The following is a 22,251-nucleotide window of genomic DNA, read 5'->3' as shown; positions in this document are numbered from 1 at the left end:
GCTGATCGTGAAGATGGATTTTGTGACATTTATTGCACGTGATTAATTGTACTGCCTAAACCAACAAGAAGTCCACGAAACTGTCCATTATTGTATTTACGGCTGAAAAGTTATTGGGTCTCCAGGACTTCACAGCTGAAACATTGCAAGGAATACTGTCCGAAGACGCTCTTCCTTTTCAGGCCCCAGAGCCTATAGGGCTCGGAGTTGACGTTTGAATTTGACTGAAGAAGTATATTGATTTTTGCTTTTGTTTCTTTGTCTTTTGTTAATTATTTGAGAACAATATTAGTATACATTTTTCTAAATCTTGTATACGACCCTTAACAGTGGGTGACAGCATGCACCTCTAACATATGTTTGCGGACCGCCATAATACCATAGAAGAAGAGCAGCTTAAGCACTCCATGTTCAGTGAACAAGTATTTTGACATGTGCTTCCTCTATCACTTTAACCACATGCTCTTACCTCACCATATTGCACACACAAAGCAAACAGATAAGCCGATTTGACATCCATTCCACACCCAGATACAAATACAGTAGATATCACACTGAGACTCTTGTTCCCAGCCTAACAAGCAAGGAGAAGCATCATTGGTTTGGCATCACACAACCAGGCTATACACTTTTATACAACAAACAGGTTATTGGCAAACACTTGACTGATGGTAAGTTTTCGTTTCAGTTTATGGAGAAAGTCTGACACTCTTTGGAGAAGTAGTTGTTTTTTCATGGTGCTTTGTAGCCTATTCTATCTCTTATTGATCTCTGGGGTGATAACATCAGCTCTAAACTTTGTCTCTCTGCTCATCAGTATACCAGTTGACCATGGATTTCATGTGTTTCAATTACTGTAACCTATATGTATCTTATAACATTTACTGTGATCATCATAGTGTGTATATCTTAGAGTGACATGCGTCACTTAATTGTAATTAGTTTCCAGGTGCTGCCTGTGAGTGTGGGGTGGGGTTTTGAGTATAAATGCCCGGTGATAGAGCTTTTTGTGTTGACGCGACATGGCCGCAATAACTATTTGAACAGTTTGCTACAACAGTGGCTGGAGGAGCAGAAAGAGCGTGGAGATGTGGACATTTTTGGAAAGAGAGGAAGAAGGAAAAGGAGTAGAGGGAAGCGGTGTGGTGTGGAGGATTAAGTACCCCCAAAAAATGATGTACTCGGTAGCTCAGAAGTTTAACCTGACGAGAGTGGGGATGAATTACCTGCGGTGGCAGGTGAGGTGAAGACCGGAGTTCGAGCCTCATCCCGATGATGATAAAGATGCTGGGAGGGAGATTTTTGGAGAGAATGGATCCTTTCCATCTGGCTGATCCATATGTGGTGTCAGGTTGGGTGATGGAGAGGTTGGGGACTGTTGACTCGGTGAAAGTAACTCGAAGTGGACTCGTGATGATTCTTTGTTTCTTCCCTCCAGAGGGAGCGGGTGCTCAGCATCGCGTGCCAAAAAAACGGACTTGCTTTGCTCTCCGGAGCAGGGCCCAGTTGAAAGGAGTGATAACTGGGGTGGTGTTAAGGAGGATCAACTGAAATGGAAGATTCCCGGTGTCTGACACCCGCCTTTTGGTGTGACGCAGACCTGGTGGAGAGCGTGGTAAAACAGAGAAGACACTATCTGTCCTGAGTTTGATGCAGAATCAACCTGACAAGGTCAAGTTAGGATGTGACAGTTATCCCATATAGAGCTTTGGTCCCAAACCCATTACGGTGTTTTAGGTGTCATGTTGCAGCAGTGTGTAAGAGGGATATTTCTAGATGTGAGAAGTTTGTAAGAGGGCATGAGACAAAGGAAGGTGTAGTATCAATCGAATAAGTGTGGTTTAACCCATGGTAGTGGACATCAGAAATGTCCGGTGAGAGAAAGGCAGGTTGAGGTTGCCAAGATCAGAGTAGTACAGAAGGTGTCATGTGCTGAGGCAGTGAAGAGAGTAGTAGTGCCCATCTCCCTCCAGATCCTCTCTCGGTCTTCCTGAGCATTCCTTCCTCAACTATGCACTTTTCAAATTTTTACTGAATCTAACTATTGGAGAGCTTGTTGTTTTGAGCGATAGCGCTGAAGATCATGTTTGATATGTGCAATATGTCTTATCATTTCCATGCTCCACCCCTGATGTGTGCGGAACCTGTGTTGTGTAAATGTTTAGTAGTATATGTATTTATCCGAGGACCTCACCTTGTTAAACAAGGTGGCGTAGTGGCTACAACCTTCAACCTGTTACATTAGGCTAACTGGTTGTGTTTATCATTCATCTTTATGACCATACTGGGTTATTTTGTGGCGGCTGTTTGGTTGCTAAATTTATCTCACCATCAGTGATGTGTGTTAATCTCTGGAGTGTTCTCCACACGCAGCAATATGGAATGACCAGTTTCCCTAAAAGGACATTGCAACATCCCTATCTGTGAGGGGTGTGTCAACGCAGCACAGTGTTGTTGTCATCCTTGTGTGATTCACTGCCACTTATTCATTATGCCCAGATCAGTGTGTGTGTGTGTGTGTGGTTTGTGAGTGTGTGTGTGGAGGTTGCATGAGCAAATCTTTCCATAATTTCCCTTCCCATCTCATTTCCTGTGCCTAAGCACTCCTTTCTGACTTGACAGGGTTTCTGTCATGCTTCTCTCATTCTGTCTGGACAATATAGTCAGACCGCATGATTATGAGTCAGTGTATAGTATTGGCATGATGCATAGGACTATTCAAATCCACATGTGGAAAAACGCAGGCCCCTTTTCTATTGTGGAACCTGGGTCAGCAGGTCACATTGCAACACACAGTCGATCCATTAATCATACACCAGCCCGAGAGGCTTGTGGGAAGTCAACAAAAAAGGCAGTGACTTTGTCAACTGCTTACAGAATCAATGTTCACAAAATGTTATCAATACAACACTGAATAATCAGTGTGTCCTTGAACCTCCAGTCTGGCGTCTATCGCTATCAACAGATATGAGTATAATCCATAACTTTAGCATCAAGTCTAGTGGCCATCAATCCGCATCTTGAGTGTCACAAACGGAACACTGGAAATGGTGTTTTACAAAAACTCTAAATATGCTGAACATTGTGTTGATCACTACACACTAAATATGAGCTTTAGTCATATTACATTTCCCCATTGCAATGTCTGGTAAAAGACACATCGGTGTTACAACGTCAAATTCAGAGTCACAAACTAGAAACGGACCTCCTTCCAGTGTCCTAGATTCTCTCTATTCTGTAGGGATGGGCAACGGATGAGTTCATCAAAATTGCCCATCCCTACTGTAGGGGATTCGGTGTGAAGCAAACTTAGGTCAAGTAATTGTAACACAACTACTTCACTCTCTCCGCTGATTTGATGCTAGGGGAAATTGACATGTCTTCTTTGCCTGTCAGCATCGCTGTTTCATCTTATTAACTTCAACTTAGAAGCTTTTCATGTTAAAGAAAATACATGAAATAGTGAAACCCCCTCAGATCCTCCTTAACAGACTAATGGTTTCCAGCTTTATTATGCTATGTATTGTAACATTGCAACACTGAAGGGCCACAAAACCGGATGCATCCAGTTTTCATGTGAAATCGAAAGAGAGCCTGTGATGTGACTTCCACTTTTGGACATCAACAAGGCAACAATCCAACTTAACTCCTGCTCCAAATTTACTGGATTGGTTGAACAGTGCAGAAGAGAACCTGCCTAAAATGTTCAAGTCAGGACCAGAAAGAGAGACACTACGTTATTTTACGCTTGCTACATTAGGCTACTGGAGGGCAGCAGAAATGTGGGCAGCATTGTAGAAGCAAAGATGGTGGATAACTTAAGATAGTTCACTCAGGCCGTTTACCATTGTAAAAAATGGTAAGTTCTGGTCTACTTAACAGGGTGGCTCTCCCATTAAAAACGAATGCGATAGTTCGGCTTAGTTCATTGACTACCATTTGAAACAGTGGGATGTCTCGCTTCCTTTTCCATCTTTGGTAGAAGGTGATATTAGCTACAGTTGTTGCCTAATTAGGTTCCTGATGCTGCTTACGAAAGTCGTTAGATAGATCAATCTAGATGAAGTGAAGTCACATCAACTTGGGCCTGGCTCCTGTGGCTTTGCTAAAGCCAATTTAGCTTGTATTCCAGGAGATCCTCTAGGCAGAGATACTATACTGAACAAAATATAAACACAACATGCAAAGTGTTGGGTTCATGAGCTGAAATAAAAGATCCCACAAATGTTCTATATGCACAAAAAGCTTATTTCTCAATGTTGTGCACAAATGTGTTTACATCCTACACCTGACAGGCGTGGCATATCAAGAAGGTGATTAAACAGCATGATCATTACACAGGTGCACCTTGTGCTGGGGACAATAAAATAACACTCTGAAGCTCAATCAATCCAGAAAATGTCAAGAACTTTGAACGTTTCTTCAAGTGAAGTCGCAAAAACCATCAAGCACTATGATGAAACTGGCTCTCATGAGGACCGCCACAGGAAAGGAAGACCCAGAGTTACCTCTGCTGCAAAGGAGTTACCAGCCTCAGATTGCAGCCCAAATAAATGCTTCACGGAATTCAAGTAACAGACATCTCAACGTCAACTGTTCAGAGGAGACTGCGTGAATCAGGCCTTCGTGGTCGAATTTCTGCAAAGAACCCACTACTAAAGGACACCAATAAGGAGGGACCTGCTTGGGCCAAGAAACACAAACAATGGACCTTAGACCGGTGGAAATCTGTCCTTTGGTCTGATGAGTTCAAATTTGAGATTTTTGATTCCAACCGTCGTGTCTTTGTGAGACGCAGAGTAGGTGAACGGATGATCTCTGCATGTGTGGTTCCCACCGTGAAGCATGGAGGAGGAGGTGTGGTGGTGCTTTGTTGGTGACACGGTCAGTGTCATTTCTTTATAATTCAAGGCACACTTGACCAGCATGGCTACCACAGCATTCTACAGCGATATGCCAGTTCCACTAAGCGTAAACTAGATGGGATATAATTTTTTCATCCAACAGAACGATGACCCAAAACACACCTCCAAGCTGTGTAAGGGCTATTTGACCAAGGAGAGTGATGGAGTGCTGCATCAGATGACCTGGTCTCCACAATCACCTGACCTCAACCCAATTGAGATAGTTTGGGATGAGTTGGACTGCAGAGTGAAGGAAAAGCAGTCAACAAGTGCTCAGCATATGTGGGAGCTCCTTCAAGACTGTTGGAAAAGCATTCGGCGTGAAGCTGGTTGAGAGAATGCCAAGAGTGTGCAAAGGTGTCATCAAGGCAAAGAGTGGCTACTTTAAAGAATCTGAAATATATATTTTGATTTGTTTAACACTTTTGGTTACTACATGAATCCATGTGTTATTTCATAGTTTTGATGTCTTCGACAATTCGACACTCTCATGCCCCACTTTTGCGGTACTGGTTATCCTGAGTTGAACTCGAGTTGACCAAAGTTACCTCGATAAAAGGCTTGGCATGGTTAATCCGATGCCTGCATTGGCAGTACAGCATTTACTGCGATGCGGCCTCCGCAGAAGTCAGAGAAAACGTACTTTTAGCACTTCGCAGAGCAGTTCAAATAGTTAAGGAAGTGAGTTTGTTTATACAGGACCTCACACCTCCACCTACCATCAACCAATTATGTCAATGTGGAGCTTTACAAAGCCCTCCACATTGTTACAAAATTTGAGGCACACGGCGATGCGGTACGGAGCTTGAGTTTTCCTCTGCATGCCTCCGAAGGCTACGCAATTGTGTCACACCCTCCATATGAATCCTCCGACCACATTTTCAGATCAAGCATTCATTCCCCTACCTATAAATAATAAAGCCACCCTTTACTGGCTCAAATAGCCGACCAATCAGCCTGTTACCAACCCTTAGTATGGCAGACCTAAAAGCTTGCTGCCAGCTCTTAGCAAACCTTTGGAAAAAATAGTTTGACCAGATACAATGCTATTTTACAGTAAACAAATTGACAACAGACTTTCAGCATGCTTATAGGCAGTGGTGAAAAGTATTTTTACTTAAGTACTTTACAAAGTATTACTTAAGTCAACTTTTACTTCACTACATTCCTAAAGAAAATAATGTACTTTTTACTCAATACATTTTCCCTGAAACTCAAAAGTACTCGATACATTTTGAATGGCTAGCATGACAGGAAAATGGTCCAGTTCACGCACTTATCAAGAGAACATCCCTGGTCGTCCCTCCTGAGTTTTATCTGGCAGACCTGTCTAACAGAACACAGAGGGTGTTCTTTAATGGAAGTCTATCCAACATAATCCAGTTAGAATCAGAAATTATCCAGGGCAGCTGTCTAGGCCCTTAGTTTTTTCAAACTTTACTAATGACATGTTACTGACTGAGTAAAGCCAGTGTGTCTATGTACAGACACAAATATTCATTTTCACAAAGTCTGCTGCCTCAGTTTGTATGATGGCAATTTGCATATACTCCAGAATGTTATGAAGAGTGATCAGATGAATTGCAATTAATTGCAAAGTCCCCCCAAGACTGTATGTGGATAACTCAACACTATACACGTCAGCTACTACATTACTGCAGCACTTAACAAAGAGCTGCAGTTAGTTTCAGAATGGGTGGCAAGGAATAAGTTAGTCCTAAACATTTCAAAAACTCTGGATTGTATTTCAGACAAATCATTCACTAAACCTCAACTAAATCTTGTAATGAATAATGTGGAAATTGAGCAGGTTGAGGTGACTTAACTGCTTGGAGTAACCCTCGGTTGTAAACTGTCATGGTCAAAACACATTGATACAACAGTAGCTAAGATGGGGAGAAGTCTGTCCATAATAAAGTGCAGTTCTGCCTTCTTAACAGCACTATCAACAAGACAGATCCTACAGGCCCTAGTTGTCGCACCTGGACTACTGTTCAGTCGTGTGGTCAGGTGCCACAAAGAGGGACTTTGGAAAATTGCAATTGGCTCAGAACAGGACAGCACGGCTGGCCCTTAGATGTAAACAGAGCTAACATTAATAATATGCATGTAAATCTCCTGCCTCAAAGAGGAGGAGAGATTTACTTCATCACTACTTGTATTTGTGAGAGGTATTGACATGTTTAAAACACTGAGCTGTCTGTTTGAACTACTGGCACACAGCTCAGACAGCCATGCATACCCCACAAGACATGCCACCAGAGGTCTCCTCACAGTCCCCAAGTCCAGAACAGACTATGGGAGGCGCACAGTACTACATAGAGCCATGACTACATAGAACTCTATTCCACATCAAGTAAGTCATGCAAGCAGTAAAATTATATTTAAAAAAACAGATATAAATACACCATATGGAACAGCGGGTACTGTGAAGCAACACAAACATAGACCGCTGCACCACTCTGTGCCTAAGGCACTGCATCTCAGTGCAAGAGGCGTCACTACAGTCCCTGGTTCCAGGCTGTATCACATCCAGCTGTGATTGGGAGTCCCATAGGGCGGCGCACAATTGGCCCAGTGCCGTCCGGGTTTGGCCCGGGTCATTGTAAATAAAAACTTGTTCTTAACTGACTTGCCTAAATAAAAAATACTAACACACAATAACATGTGCACTATACACACAGATGTTGTGTTATGTGGTTCTAGAGTAGGGAACTGAGGGCACACACAATGTGTTGTGAATGTACTGTAAATTGTATAACTGCCTTAATTTTGCTGGACCCCAGGAAGAGTAGCTTCTGCCTTAGCAGCAGCTAATGGGGCAAGTCAGTTAAGAACAAATTCTTATTTACAATGAGGGCCTACCAGGGAACAGTGGGTTAACTGCCTTAGTCAGGAGCAGAACTACAGATTTTCTTTACCTTGTCATCTCGGGGATTCGATCCAGCAACCTTAACGGTTACTGGCCCAACGCTCTGACCACTAGGCTACCTGCCGCCACATCCATACTAAATGCAAAAACATGTGCAAAGCCAATATAACTCAAGTCATTGGCCTCAAAAGGCACAATTTTTTTTATTTTTTTCCTGTTTTCGTACCATATTGATGTATTCACCCTTCACACCGAACATCAATTTCACTCATCTCTTTTAACGAAAGCAAAAGTGTGTACCTTGTACCTTTTTTTATGAGATTGTTTGAAGTTGTTTATTGCAATATGACATAGATAAGACCAAATGGAAAGCAGTACAGTAACTTATGTGAAGTGTTTTGGCAAAATATTCTAAAACTGTTTTGTTTTTTCTTGCAGATATGGAATATTCAAACATTTTGATCAACATTTTCCTATAATTGTCATTTATCATTGGCAACAATGAGTGGAGCACGTGACTCATGTGTTACTTTGTAGCACAGTGAGAATTGTTTCAAATTGGAAACATCTCGGAAGGTGTGACTTGTGCGCTGCTACTACCGTGTATAGAATGGGTCAAACGCGTTCTGGTCTCTCGTACTGGAAACCAACTGAGACAGCCAAACGGCTCCCTATCTGCAGATTTACCCGTGAGGAGCGAAGGGGTGACCGGTTTTACAGGAATCTGATGAAAACGAAGCAGTTGCCTTCGCCAGGCACAGGTCAACCGGAGGTGGGGCTTGTAATCGGATCTGGAGATTCGGAAACCCTTCGTGGTCACGGGCGAGGAAAGTTGTTGAGAGGCCAGACCGAGTCGGCGGTAGTGGACTACACCACCCCGGTCGCCGAATACCCATCTCGAATTCATTATGAAAAGATTCAGGCTCTCGACAGTGACGCTGTGAGCAAGGGAGCGGCCGACTCTTCCTTCGATGCGACAGGCTTGGATACGCTGGCCAGAGGATTCGAAAGAACCCGCTGCGTGGTTACGCAGCGCAGCAGCCCAGAAACAACTGGGGAGGATCATGTCTGGAATGCCCCGGCTTGGGCCATGGAAAACAAGCCATTCGGATTTGATAAACAGAGTGGGGTTGCCTCCGAGGTCAGGGCGATACCGGGGGCTGTATCACCGGATGGTTCAGTCCATTGGCGCATATCTGGAGAGGAGAATTTAAAACTGACCCTGGCATCACTGAGCTTGCGTTTGGACGAGCCTCTGACAAGTGGCGTGTCAGAACCGATAAGGTATGAGATACCACACACAGAGTTAGAAATTACTAAATGTAACTTTCTCACTGCTTCTTGTGAGCCCGAAGCTGTCAGGAAAAATGAACAATGCGGTTGTTCTGTTGAGTCGGGGAACCAGGAGGACCCCTCGACTAACTCTCCAAAACAGCCACACGGACAGGTCCAAAGTCCACTAGGTAGCCAACGTTTCCCTGGTACTATCCCAAAGCTTATTATAACCAGAGATCCAAGCCCCAGTCGGACTCAGGAAACACTAGACCCAAGGACCATGGAACTCGGAGTCGGTGGATCATCCCTGGATCCAAACGCCGATGATGAGTCCCCCTGCTCGGACAGTGGCTGGGGAGGCTCCCCGGCGCTAATGCGCTTTCACCGAAAGCTCTCCAACTCGTCCTCCGCCGGCTGCGTATCCTCCGCCTCGTCGTTTGAGGAGTCCGAGGATGACTTCACCGGCAGCGACATCGAGTCCAGCCTGTCCCCAGTCATTTGCAACATGCTGGGCAGTCCAGACGAAGGAATGGGGGTGAGTGTGCCATCCTTAATTTGTTTGTGCATAAAATCTGGTGGTCTGCTGACTAGAGGTTTATCTTCTGTATGAGGTTGCATACAAAAACACCCATTAGTATTATGTTAAACTCTTTGGCTATAATCGGTGCTAAATGTTTTTGCTAGAAGTGGCATGGATAGGCACATACTTAAACACACAGCCTTATTGTTTACTTTCTGCACACTAATAAATAAAGAGCATAGCACCTATATATAAACTCCCAGTAATTGATTGGGTAAACCACCAACATTTCAGCATCACTGTTCCTCCTTCAGGGTAAAATGTTGTTGGTTTACCCAATCAATTACTGGGAGTATATATATATATATATATATATATATATATATATATATATATATATAAACTCTATTTTTATAGCTTGCAGTTTATACGGTGTTAGTCAGCACCTCTAAACAAAATAATTTCTCTGGGAGTACACCAGCTCATGCTTTATGTTAGACTACTTTCTCTACACACACACTTCCATGGTACATTTGTAGCCTACTGTATGCGCTCATGCTATTGATATAAGGCATAGTCTTTTTTCATTTATGCAGAAGAGCTGCACTATGATTTGAAATGATGCCCTAATACGCAGAGCAGACATTCACTGATAATGCATGTTCCAGTACCACAACTCCATTGTTGACTTACAGACTGCATGTCAAACACACACACACACACACACACTGGAGATGGAGGAATTCACAATTCTCTGTCAGATCTACTCCTAGATAACATATCTGAATCTCACACGTCTGTCTCTCTCTCTCACACACACACACACACACACACACACACACACACACACACACACACACACACACACACACACACACACACACACACACACTCTCTCACACACACACGTCTCTCTCACACACACACACACACACACACACACACACACACACACACACACACACACACACGTCTCTCTCACACACACACACACACACACACACACGTCTCTCTCTCACACACACACACACACACACACACACACACACACACACACACACACACACACACACACACACACACACACACACACACACACACACACACACACACCAAGCCCCTGTGCTCCTACCACAGGGTGTGTGGTGAATATTTAGCCTGAAGGAGTTTGGAGCGCAATTGTATTTACACATAGATCAGAAAGGATCAGTTGGGTGTAAACAACATGGTGGAAATCAGCTGAGCTAGGTGAACCTGTGGCGTCGCTTACATACTACACCAAAGCCAATAAATAGGTTCACCAATGAAGGCCCTTTCACTCCTAAGTGACTCTTTACCCATGACTCCAACCACTATGACCCTTAGCCGAGATTGTCACTAATGAGCTCGTCTTGATAAACACGGCGTCATTTGCTCAACCCCAAGACGTTCTTGTTTTGACCCGTGCGTGATCCAGCTCTAACCTTGTACAGTGGTACATTCATGTTTCCCTCCCCAGTCGCAAGCCTTTGAATGCGCCCTGACCAAGAAATGCTTGGAATGACATGAGCTCAAAAACAGGATGTCTTTCCTAGAAATTGACCAATTGAAACGCAGGCAAAGCTCTCTTCCTGAACAGGAATGGTGTGAATCCTGGAAGTCACCACTGTGTGGAAATACTGGAATGTGTACATGTTACATATCACCAACACGCACATACTTGCTCTCTCTGAGTGCGTAGTCATTGTAATCAATGTGTTTATGAGAGAAACTACTTCAGGAGAACATATGTTCAGTCCTAATTTCTTCATGTCTCTGAAAGGGAGATGGTCTTCCAAATAACACATAATGGCTGACCTATTTAGATGACATTGGTGTGAGTGACTCACTCTCACATTGTGTGTGTGCTCCAGTGGGTTTCTATGATGTGTGTGTGTGAGTCAATGTGTGGAGAGAGTGAGCCTTAAAAATAATGTAACTGAATTCCGATACTTAGCCACAGCTCTCTTTCTATCTACTTTGTCGCTCTCTTTTCCTCCCTCATTTGCTTTCTCTAATTTGCTTTATCTTCTGCGAGTCCAGAAATTTCCATATCTGCGCGTGTGTCATCCTTGTTAATGTATGAATTTAGTCTGGATGAGAGGGTATGTCAGCAGTTCCCATGTTATAGATCCCACCCACACTACTGTTATGATTGAATATCTGGAACATAGTGAGTGTACAGGATGTCCATTTTGGATCTAGCTGGTGTGATACGGCAGCACTGGGGCGAGTGTTGGTTGTGATAGTATTAGGGCCTTGGTTGTTATTGGCTAACTGTACGCTTTCAAAGTGTGGCCAAACCAGTTGCTACACTTTGTGCTCAGTGACGTACATTGTAGATACTTGCCTGCTCACACTGCATATTTTAGAGTTGAAGTCACACACTCAGACACTACACACTCTGATGCCATCTCAGAGTGTCATGGAAAATTGGGCTGCAGGCAGTTGCGTTGCTAGGCGACATCATTGCCATATATGGCGCTCTTTTTTTCTCTCTCTCTCTCTCTCTCTCTTTGGTCTGTATTTTGAATGTAACGTCTTATATATTACACATTACTTTTGACATATTTTCATAAAGTCTCTTTCTGCCTGCATCATCCCTTCATTTCTCTGACAATATCTTTCCCCCCCCCCCTATGTTTAGCCTTGCAGCACAGCACAAGGTTTTCCCCTGACACACAGGCAGTGGAACAGAAGGCAGAGGAAAATATAGATAAATGGAGAAGGAGTGATAAAGTACCCTCCCTACACACACTCTACAATATATCCCACAACACACGCCCGTGTACAGCACATACTCCACATGCGCACACACAAGAACAACTCATCGATAAACTCGCATTATGCAACTCGTGATGGCAAAGTTGCCACACTCGAACATGCGTACGCACACAAAGACTCATATTTGTAAGTGTCCACAACAGCAATAAAAAAACACATTCGTGTCAGACACTTTTTGTGTGTTAACTGGGCTGTGGTTGAGCTGTGCTGTGCATGCCACCGAGAGCAGAGGGGATGTGGTTTACATGTAAACAAGGCCTGGAAAAAGAGCAGCATCACGCCTAAGAGTAAGATGTCCTTTTACTCAACTTTTACTGTTGATACGCGATATCACAAGATTTACTTAACAAAAGGCACATCTCAATAGGTGGTCCAAGTTAGTCATGACATGGCCACAAGTGGAGAGAGAGCCTTTCCTCTTGTTCTCTAATGCTTCTCTGTTGTTCCTCAAGCAAGGGGGAAGGCCGTGACTATCACAGATTCCCATCAGACCAACTCCTTTAATGTCCAACTCCTTGAAGTTTGCAGCGGTCTACAAAACACTATTTTGCTCAAGATATTTTATTTGACCCTTTAGTGTGTGTACTTTACTGTATTTATACTTGGGATATTGCTTTTCAACAGTTAAAGTATTATTTTTTTTTAAGTCGCTGGAGGATGTCTTTTAAAGACTACAGCTGGTGTTGTGAGCAGTAAAACGGGGCGCACCCCCTTTATAAATCAAAAGCTATTTACAACAGCCACATGCCTGTGTTTTTCCCTCTGGGCTTACATATGTCTGAGGAGTTCCTCTGAGGGACAAAGAGAAACAGGACAGCGGGGGAAGGGTATAGAGGGAGCTATAGGGGAGTACTCTAGTGGATTTAAATGTTCTTTATTTAGTCAGGATAGCCCACTCTAACAAATGCCACTGTTTTCCAATGAGTCCTGGGTTCCATAGAATCAATTTAAAAAAAAAGAAAGCAAGCAAAAGTGGGGTTAGTGCTTAGGGGTATTTAGAAATGTTTTCCTCTGAATATCCAATCTAGTAATTCACTTTGACTCCAGCATGATGACTCTCACAAAACAGAATTGGCTACATTAGGTCGATGTCTTTTGCATCATACTCACACACTTGAAAGTTGTCTTTGCCCCACAATTTTCAGTTTAGTTAACAGAAGGGGAAAAAATGCTGTCTGTTGGTATTTAATTTAGGGACATGTGGTGTGGGAGAGCCATTGTCTTTACACTATACTACTCAGGGGGGTATGTGGGGTAGATGTCTCCCACACTACCTCTGGAGCTAGTGTGGGAGACATCTCTCAGAGAGATTTTGAATCGATCTGTCTGTTTACACTACAGTAGTACATTTCCTGGGACTAGTATGTGTCATCAAAGTAGTGCAGAGTAAAGAGACCCTTTCTCTCTGGGTATTACAGACGAGTCTGTCACTGGGGACTCTGTCTTGCTGAGGACACCGGCTCAGGACAGGCTGATGGGGAGGGGGGGATTAGAGAGAGACCCTGATATCCGAAAGACAGTTGGTGTGGTGGGGAAAGAAACATGGAGAGGGAAAATTGATGAAAGGGAGGCAGAGGTCATCAAACTTGGAGAGGGAAAATGTAGCGCTAAGTGACAGACTAGTGTGAGGGAGAGTGACGAGTTAACGAGCGAGCACGAGACCTGGGAGGGAGAAGTAACACCAGGTAGGGAGACAGTGATACTGTAAGAGAGGAGGGACAAAATGCTGCAGAGAGGACAGAGATCAGTTGGTGTTAAAGAGAAGGCAGAGAGGGATTATAATGTAACCTCATACGAGAGGGGATGTTTACCAGAAAACACAAGTTAACAAAGCCAGGCAATTGCATTGAATGACTGCTAATGCTGCAGGGCTAACTGAGGGACAGATGGCCTCTGTAGCATTTAGCCACAGCCCTTCTAACAGTCATATGTAGGGCCAAATGCTCATGCTAGGCTAACAGGGATATACAGAGAGGGGCAAGGCTAAATGCTAACCCCTCTAGGCTAACTGAGGGACAGTCCGATGGAGCGCCGGATGCTCGTGGAGGTCTCGTTTGGAGACCCTGTTACTGAGGGTGCGGAGTGTGTGGGACTGGCTACACTCTCACCTCCCCTCTGTGTCTGTGTGTGCCTGTGTCAGTGCCGGTCTGCTGCTCCACTACTGCTCTGTCTGCCAGGTAAGAGATGAGACAAACAGATTAGACATACTAGATTAGATATACTGTTGGGAAGAGCTGAGATTGGAGACGGATGTCAACAGGTGAGGACAGGCTTGCATACAATACAATATAAACTGTGTGGTTCGAGCCCTGAATGATGATTGGCTGAAAGCCTTGGTATATCAGCTCGTATACCTCGGGTATGACAAAACATTTTATTTTTACTCTTCTAATTACATTGGTAACCAGTCTATAATAGCAATAAGGCACCTCGGGGGTTTGTGGTATATGCCATCTGCATTACGTTATGCGTATTGGCCGTATACCACACCCCCTCAGGCCTTATTGCTTTAGTATAGCGAGGAGTTGAAGTCAGAACAATAGTCTTCTATAGTCATAGATATAATAACCTTAGGGGTGGACAGGTGAAGACTGTCCCTGTCCTTGTGGGCTGAGATGTAGGGCCACATTGAACGTTGCAGATAGAAATGCCACAAATAGAGCCAACGTGATTCCTTATTCTACTTGTCAGAGAGGCATGTTTGTTCTACATAGCGCATTGCTAACTGAACGTTCCAAAACGTTGCGTCCTGCTGAACGCTCCCCTGGTGTACATCCAGTATGTAAGACCGTGTTTCTCTCTAGGATTAGGTATGAGGTGGGCAGGTACACAGTATCTCCTCTCTCTGTGCTGATCCACACAGGTATGTGTGGAAGTACTGTTACAAACCCTGTCCTCTCTAGTTGAGGCAGGTCTGGACAGGTGTTGGATTCTGTCCGTCTGTAGAAGGATTATCTATCTGCTTTGGCATTAGCTAGTATGGACAGGTAGAAGGAGAGTTGTCTTTGTGTGTCTGTAGGCTGGGTCAGGTGTGTATTGGGTCCATTAAAGTCCAACAAGATTTGATTGTATCTTTATTTGACCAGGTTTAACACCTAGGATCTGTCTTTATTATGAAAATCTGTTATGTCGTGGGTGTTTTAATAAGGTTCTCCGAGTTGACGTTTGCATTGTCTCTATCTGGCCTAAGGCGGTGGTAAGCCAGGGAGATTTATGATGACGGCTGTTGTCAGAATAGACACTAGGGCTGTAGGTCAGTAGGGTCACAGCTTCACGACCTTTTAGTTTTTGACCTCGTGGTCAGAACAGAGGTTTTCGTGTTCCTCTTGCGGACAACACTGACGTCACTACTGATATGTGTGTGTGTGTGTTTCATGGCTGCTGTCATTATGACAGGAGTCAAGACGCATTCCAAGAATGTAGTGTAGGATGAAGGGAAGAAAAGAGAGGGGTAAGGCTGGAGGGAGGGGGCAGAGGGACAGAGCCCTGCTGTTTTATAGTGGAGGAGCGGGAGAAATGGAGCGGGATTAGGATAACAACAACAACAGCGGGAAGCAGTGAATGAAGGCAGGAGAGGGGGAGTAATACGTTGAGGAAGGGAAAAGGAGAAGTAAAGAGAGAAGAGCAGATTCTCCTCTCCAGGGTCATTCAGGTCAGGTAATAATGGAGATGGGAGGAGGCGGTCAAATCGAATAGAGGGGACTGAGTTACATCTGACCCCCCTGGGCCATTCATTAAGCTGTCTGGCCTGAGCTGCTGGAGAGAGAGCGAGTGGGAGATAAACGAGTGGATGAGAGAGAGGAGTGAAAGGGGAGAAAAGAGCCATTTAGGAGGGGTATAGCTCTGCTTTGATTACCCGTTCCTCTCCGGACCCCCTGTAGTGACACCCAGCACCCAATGCTCAGCTCCGAGAGGGACAGAGAGAGAGAATGATAGTGATTGACTTAGCTGAATTCCCCCTGCAGATTAGTGTTGTGCCACCTTGGAGCTAGCTCATCGTTCACCTGTCACATTGACCTCTGCCTCTTTGCACTTTTCCTTCTGGGCTTTGTCTTTATTTTGCAATGTTTTCAATCTGGCAGGTGTGTGTGGGTGACTGTACACTTTTGTGTGGTTTGAATCCCGCTCTTGTGAGTGTGAATGTGTCATCTGCTCTGAGGTAAGGGTTATGTTTGGGTTAAGCTGGTAAAGAGCTTTAGAGCTCGGAAGTCTCTGTTGGCATTGACCAGCCCCGGGACTCAGACTACTAGCCTGCGCTGTCTCTGTTCTTTACAATGTATTCAGTACAACTTCAGGGGCCGTATCCACAAAGCGTCTCCGATAATAATGAATAAGATTATATGGACAGATCCTAGATCAGCACTGCTACTCAGATATTTAATGAATACGGCCTCTGGCCTGTATTTCTACTCTTTTCTCGCTCTGTATTCAGCACAACATTTCAGCAGTCCAGTGTAAAGAATGTGTGGGTGCGGAGGAGGCAGACAAACATTGGCTGGGGTTGGTTGTACTGGTCTGTAGTGTAGTGGCGCATGCATTCTTTAGCAGTCTGAGGGTTGTAAATGATCATAAAATATAGGTTTATGGCACCTTGTCCTTCCACTCAATTACCTCTATGATGACCTCTGCCTTCCTCTTCTCTTGTCTCTTTTTCTCAAATGTTTTGTCTTTGCCCTACCTTTGCACTCTCCTTGTCTCTCTGTCCCTTTCTCTCTCGGTCTCCTTCCTGTGACTTCCCACACACATACAGTATCATTTCCTAATCAGTGGTGTGTGTGCAATCGATGCTGTGTGTTCTCCTCTCTGCTTGCTTGCGTCAAACTCTCTTGCATAGTGACCTTGCTGCGTGTTCTCCTCTCTGCTTGCTTGCGTCAAACTCTCTTGCATAGTGACCTTGCTGTGTTTTTCCCAATAAAGATAAACTAACTACACACATGTCCGCAGACTCACACACTTACTCAATCAAACTCGCACATGGTGTTCCTGTGTAGGCCAGGAATGTTATATTTTTGTTATTGTGGAACCAGTGTGACGTTTCTGGTCAATGTTTGGTGAATGGGGGCTGTGAGAAATGTTGTGTACCTGGCCTTGGCTCAAGCGAGCTGGGACCTCACTCTCACTCTGTGCCTCCCGTTGTGTGTTTGTGTGTCTTTTAGATCATTGGTTTTCAAACTATTTTCATCAACCTCAAATGGTCGTATGACCCACTGATAAGCGATACAACATTTCTATCCAGTTTTCTGCTGTGGCCAAGTAAGAATGAGTCGGGATGACCATATGTAAACCACTAGTTTAGCTGACTGGTGGTGTGTAACCCATTTGTTGCTTCTCTCCTTCCAGACCAAGCAGTGGCAGAAGCTGAAAACTATGGTGCACTGGTCTCCCTTCGTGTCCATTAACAAGCGCTATCCCTGGGTGCAGCTCGCCGGGCACGCAGGTATACACCACTCCCTTTCACACTCTGTCTCTCTAGTGCTCTAGCTCTCTCTCTCTCTCCCTGTTTGTTTGTTTCTGTTTCTGTCTCTCTCTCTCAGTATTTCTCACTTTCTTCTCCTCTGTCACTCACTTGTCCCCTCCCTCTGTCTCGTAGGTAACTTCCAGGCGGGGGAGTATGGGCGTTTGTTGAAGCGCTACTGTGAGTGTGAGCAGCTGTGCCTGTTGAAGCTGATGGGGGACATTCTGCGGCCCTATGTCCCTGGCTACTACGGCGTGGTGCAGAGGGACGAACAGGACTACAACCTAATGGACGACCTCCTGGCTGACTTTGACTCTCCCTCCATCATGGATTGCAAGATGGGCAGCAGGTGAGAGACCGGGGGAAGAGATAGGTGTACTGAGCTGGAAAATAATAGGCAGAATCTACCACACACCCAAAACCGATTTTAGTGAAGGTGCTGGATGCAAAATTGAGCTGAGCCATCTTTCAGTCGACCTTCATCAGAGCAAAACTAAATCCTGCATGCCCATAGGAGATTACTATTGTTAGATAACTCCGCTGTTAGATGATGAACTGGCTCACTAACCCGGTCTTCCCTGTCCTATCAGGACTTACCTGGAGGAGGAGCTACTGAAGGCCAGGGAGCGTCCACGGCTCCGCAGGGACATGTATGAGAAGATGGTGGCCGTGGACCCTGGGGCCCCTACGGATCAGGAGAGGGCCCAACAAGGCATCCTGAAGCCCAGATACATGCAGTGGAGAGAGACCCTCAGCTCCACTGCCACCCTGGGCTTCCGCATCGAGGGCATCAAGGTCAGGGGGCACACTGGGTTCAACACGGGGTCTAAATTAGTTTTAGTGTTTCAAATTTATGGGCAAAATAACTTAACAATAATGAGACAAGGAAATGGGTGTGATGGGTCAGCACTCAAAAATGTCACATAAAGCTTACTTCATTAAAAAACTAATAATAATAATTTCACTGCATCAATTACTCTTGTGTTATTTGTGATGTGCAGAGAGCGGATGGGACGTGCAACACCAACTTTAAGAAGACCAAACACCGGGAGCAGGTCATGCAGGCTCTGGGAGACTTTGTTGATGGGAACATTCAGATCCTGGTACGTGTTTCTAGAGGGACATTTAGTCGGGTGGCACATAAGAGAACTTGAGTTCTAGGGGGACCTACTCAGTCAATTCAGATTGACTGTCTGTTTGACTGTTTGTCTCCCGTTCTCTCTCTGGTAGAAAGTCTACCTGCAACGTCTGGAGGAGCTGCGATCTGTGCTGGAGAAGTCCCAGTTCTTCAGAACACATGAGGTAACCCACACAAACTCACCCACACCCTATACTACCGCCCACTTCTCTGTACCCATAGTACTCTGCTTTACTTACTAGTGGTAAATTAAGACAATATTTATAGTTAAGTTTGGCATGAGTACTTTCCCTCAACAAACCTGTTTGCTGGATTATGATTAAATGTGATTGATATGAACATGATTCAAATTCCTTATTAAACCTGCAATTTGAGCTGCCTGACCAAATAGAAATAGTTATAGATCTGTCATCCTCATTGAAAGCAAGTCTAAAAAGCGGTAGATCTGTTCTATGTGCACTCTTTCGATGCGTCCCATTCTTAAATTTCGTTTTTACTTTCAGTTTTGTACACCAGCTTAAAATACAATATTTTTGGTTATAGACAATATATTTCAGTGGTTTAGATGCTACAATGATTCTCTACACTATACATGCTTGTTTTGTCTCAAACTGAAATTAAGGGAAAGGCGGATACCTAGTTAGTTGTGTAACTGAATGCATTCAACTGAAATGTGTCTTCCAAATTAGGCAAACTATTAGAATTTTAGTAACCAGGACATGGCGAAGCGATTTCTGCGTAGTGCAGCTTTAAATCACAAACAAACACTCTCACTGACAGACTGAACTCAAATGTCCGGTTTTCTCCCAGGTGGTGGGCAGCTCCTTGCTGTTTGTGCACGATGCGTCAGGCCAGGCCCGTGTGTGGATGATAGACTTTGGGAAAACGGTGCCCCTGCCTGCCCACCTCACCTTGGACCACCGGACCCCCTGGATCGAGGGCAACTGCGAGGATGGCTACCTGTGGGGTCTGGACAACCTCATAGACATTCTCAGTACCATGCTCCCCCCCAGCCGCTGAGAAAGAGCGGGCCGTGTGAGAGAGTACAAAGGGATGGCCTGGAAGAGAGGAGGAGGAGGAGGATGGAGAGAACACTCTCATCCTAGTCACAGATGGAGAATGAAAGTGGGGAAGAACAAATGGAACTGGTCATTACCCAAACTAGAATGTGAGATGGAGGGGAAAGGAAAGAAGGATGACAGTGAAAGAGAGGCAAACGGAGGAGCACACAGAACATGGTGGACACTCTTTAGTCAGAGTGAGGAAACCTGTCCACACGACTAGCGGTGTGTCATCCCTCATCAACTTCTCTCATTTATAAGAGCTATGACGTCAACTATCACTGCAGCACGTACACACAGACACACTACTCTTCCTTCATATGATCACAAGTATGATGATAATGTACTGTACTTTTCCAATGGGATATATCCTCAAGTGACCAATGGAGAACATTTTATTTACATTATGGACCACTTGACTTTATGCTTTTTAAACTATTTTATATATTTGTCAACACTAGAAACACTGGGGGGAAAAACGGTATATGTAACCTTTATCTGGTACTTAGCCTTTTAATGTAAATACAGTTTTATTTCATCTGTTGGCCTTCACGAGTAGCCTCTTTACACTTTGTACTTTTTCTGTGCCTAGATTTTGGGATTGGAGGCAGATTATTTTTTATATATCATTCCAAAGTTTGCTGGAGAGTTGACCCAAAGTCTGTAACTTTTGTATTTTTTTTGTAAGTAGGATGGCGAAAACTGGAGGCTGTTGATTGGCAGAGTTGACCCAGCAGATAAACTAACAGTGGTTCCCAACCAGGGTTACTAGGACCTCTGGGGGTACTTGGTCGATCCACAGGGCGGTACTTGAGAATATTTAATGAGACCATAGGCTTACTGGTAAAAAGTACATGAGGGGGTACTTCAGGGGTACTCTGGACAGAGCAAAATTCAGCTGGTGCTATAGTAACCACAAATGGTTGGGAACCACTGGACTAATGGATCTTAATGTTTTTTTTCTTTATTTTCTCTCCTAGTGGGGCACATGACTTGGTGGTCATGGCGAACTAGACTGTATTGCACAAATGGGTTCCTCACAAAAGCCATTGAACAAAGCTAGCCCTGCCTCTGTCTTTGAATATGGATTCCCTCTGGTGTCCCAGGTTCTTATAAGCAAACCATTTTCTGGTGAATGGAAGTTGATCAATCTGCATAGTTGTGACCATTTATTCCTTCAGTTCGGTTCATACATTTTTCTGGACTGGGTAACGATTGGCCTGACAACTGAAATGACTATTTGAACAAGTCACCTGAAACTGGAATGAATGAGCTACTGTATGTTATGACACGTTCATCCACACGTCAGACTTGTGTCACTGGATTTGTAGATCTGCCAGCCAATATTCCCATCCAAGTCTTCCTACATATCCTTAAACAGTTAGATACTGTTTGTGTATTTATGGTGTGTGTACAGATTTCTATGTCTAGACAATGGAGAAGCTCTGTGTGACTGTCAGCATTGACATCATGGAACTGGAATTATGTTTCTACTGTTGACATCTCTCAAATATTCCACACCATAAAAACACATTCTGGAATAATGTATTGTTTACAAAGTATTATATCTTACGTACCATGTATCCTCTTCTTAACCTGACAGTTACTGGCTTTCAGACTGTTTGTGTGTGGCTGTGAGCTGGACTGTAAGGTTGGGAAAGCCTAAGATTTTATATAGTTTGGATAAGCCTTTCCTCTGTGCTGTACAGTTGCTGGGGGACGCAAATACAAATGTTCAAAGGATTGAGACGGGTCCCTGCTCTCTTTGTCTAGAATACCATTGATTGCAATAAACTGGAACTAAGAGCTCAAGTCCTTTCTAATCTGAAGCCCTGTGTCGTCTCATTCAACATCAGAAGTATGAATCATATTGATAAATGTTTTTACACTGCCCTACAACAGTACCAGTCAAGTTTGGACACATCTACTCATTCAAGTGTTTATTTTATACATTGTAGACTAATAGTGAAGACATCAAAACTATGAAATAACACATGGATTCATGTAGTAACCAAAAAAAGTGTTAAACAAATGAAAATATATTTTATATTTGCGATTCTTCAAATAGCCACCCTTTGCCTTTGACAGCTTTGCACACTCTTGGCATTCTCTCAACCAGCTTCATGAGGTAGTCACCTGGAATGCATTTCAATTAACAGGTGTGCCTTAAGTTAATTTGTGGAATTTCTTAACTTAATGCGCTGAGCCACTCAGCGCCAATCAA

At 44.1% G+C, this 22,251-nt stretch overlaps 1 protein-coding gene across 1 annotated transcript; it reads left to right on the top strand.

The window, feature by feature from the left end:
* Positions 1-535: 535 nt before the first annotated feature.
* Positions 536-21,850, top strand: LOC139549214 (inositol-trisphosphate 3-kinase A-like). The gene is made up of 8 exons (XM_071359437.1): positions 536-671; positions 8,215-9,586; positions 17,714-17,810; positions 17,964-18,177; positions 18,419-18,623; positions 18,830-18,931; positions 19,059-19,130; positions 19,777-21,850. Exons 2-8 carry the CDS (start codon positions 8,387-8,389, stop codon positions 19,984-19,986), a joined length of 2,100 nt encoding a protein of 699 aa, XP_071215538.1. The 5' UTR covers positions 536-671; positions 8,215-8,386; the 3' UTR covers positions 19,987-21,850.
* Positions 21,851-22,251: the final 401 nt, after the last annotated feature.

The sequence above is a fragment of the Salvelinus alpinus genome, chromosome 22 (genome assembly GCF_045679555.1).
Source record: "Salvelinus alpinus chromosome 22, SLU_Salpinus.1, whole genome shotgun sequence".
Lineage (NCBI taxonomy): Eukaryota > Metazoa > Chordata > Actinopteri > Salmoniformes > Salmonidae > Salvelinus > Salvelinus alpinus.
Note: the sequence above shows the minus strand (reverse complement) of the source record. Positions and strands in the feature narration are given on the sequence as shown.

Excerpts from the sequence above, each read along its gene's own strand:
- LOC139549214 (XM_071359437.1), top strand. The coding sequence starts at position 8,387 with ATGGGTCAAACGCGTTCTGGTCTCTCGTACTGGAAACCAACTGAGACA. Across the intron at positions 17,811-17,963 it reads GCAGCTCGCCGGGCACGCAG|GTAACTTCCAGGCGGGGGAG; the intron begins GTATACACCACT and ends TCTGTCTCGTAG. Across the intron at positions 18,932-19,058 it reads ATGGGAACATTCAGATCCTG|AAAGTCTACCTGCAACGTCT; the intron begins GTACGTGTTTCT and ends TCTCTCTGGTAG.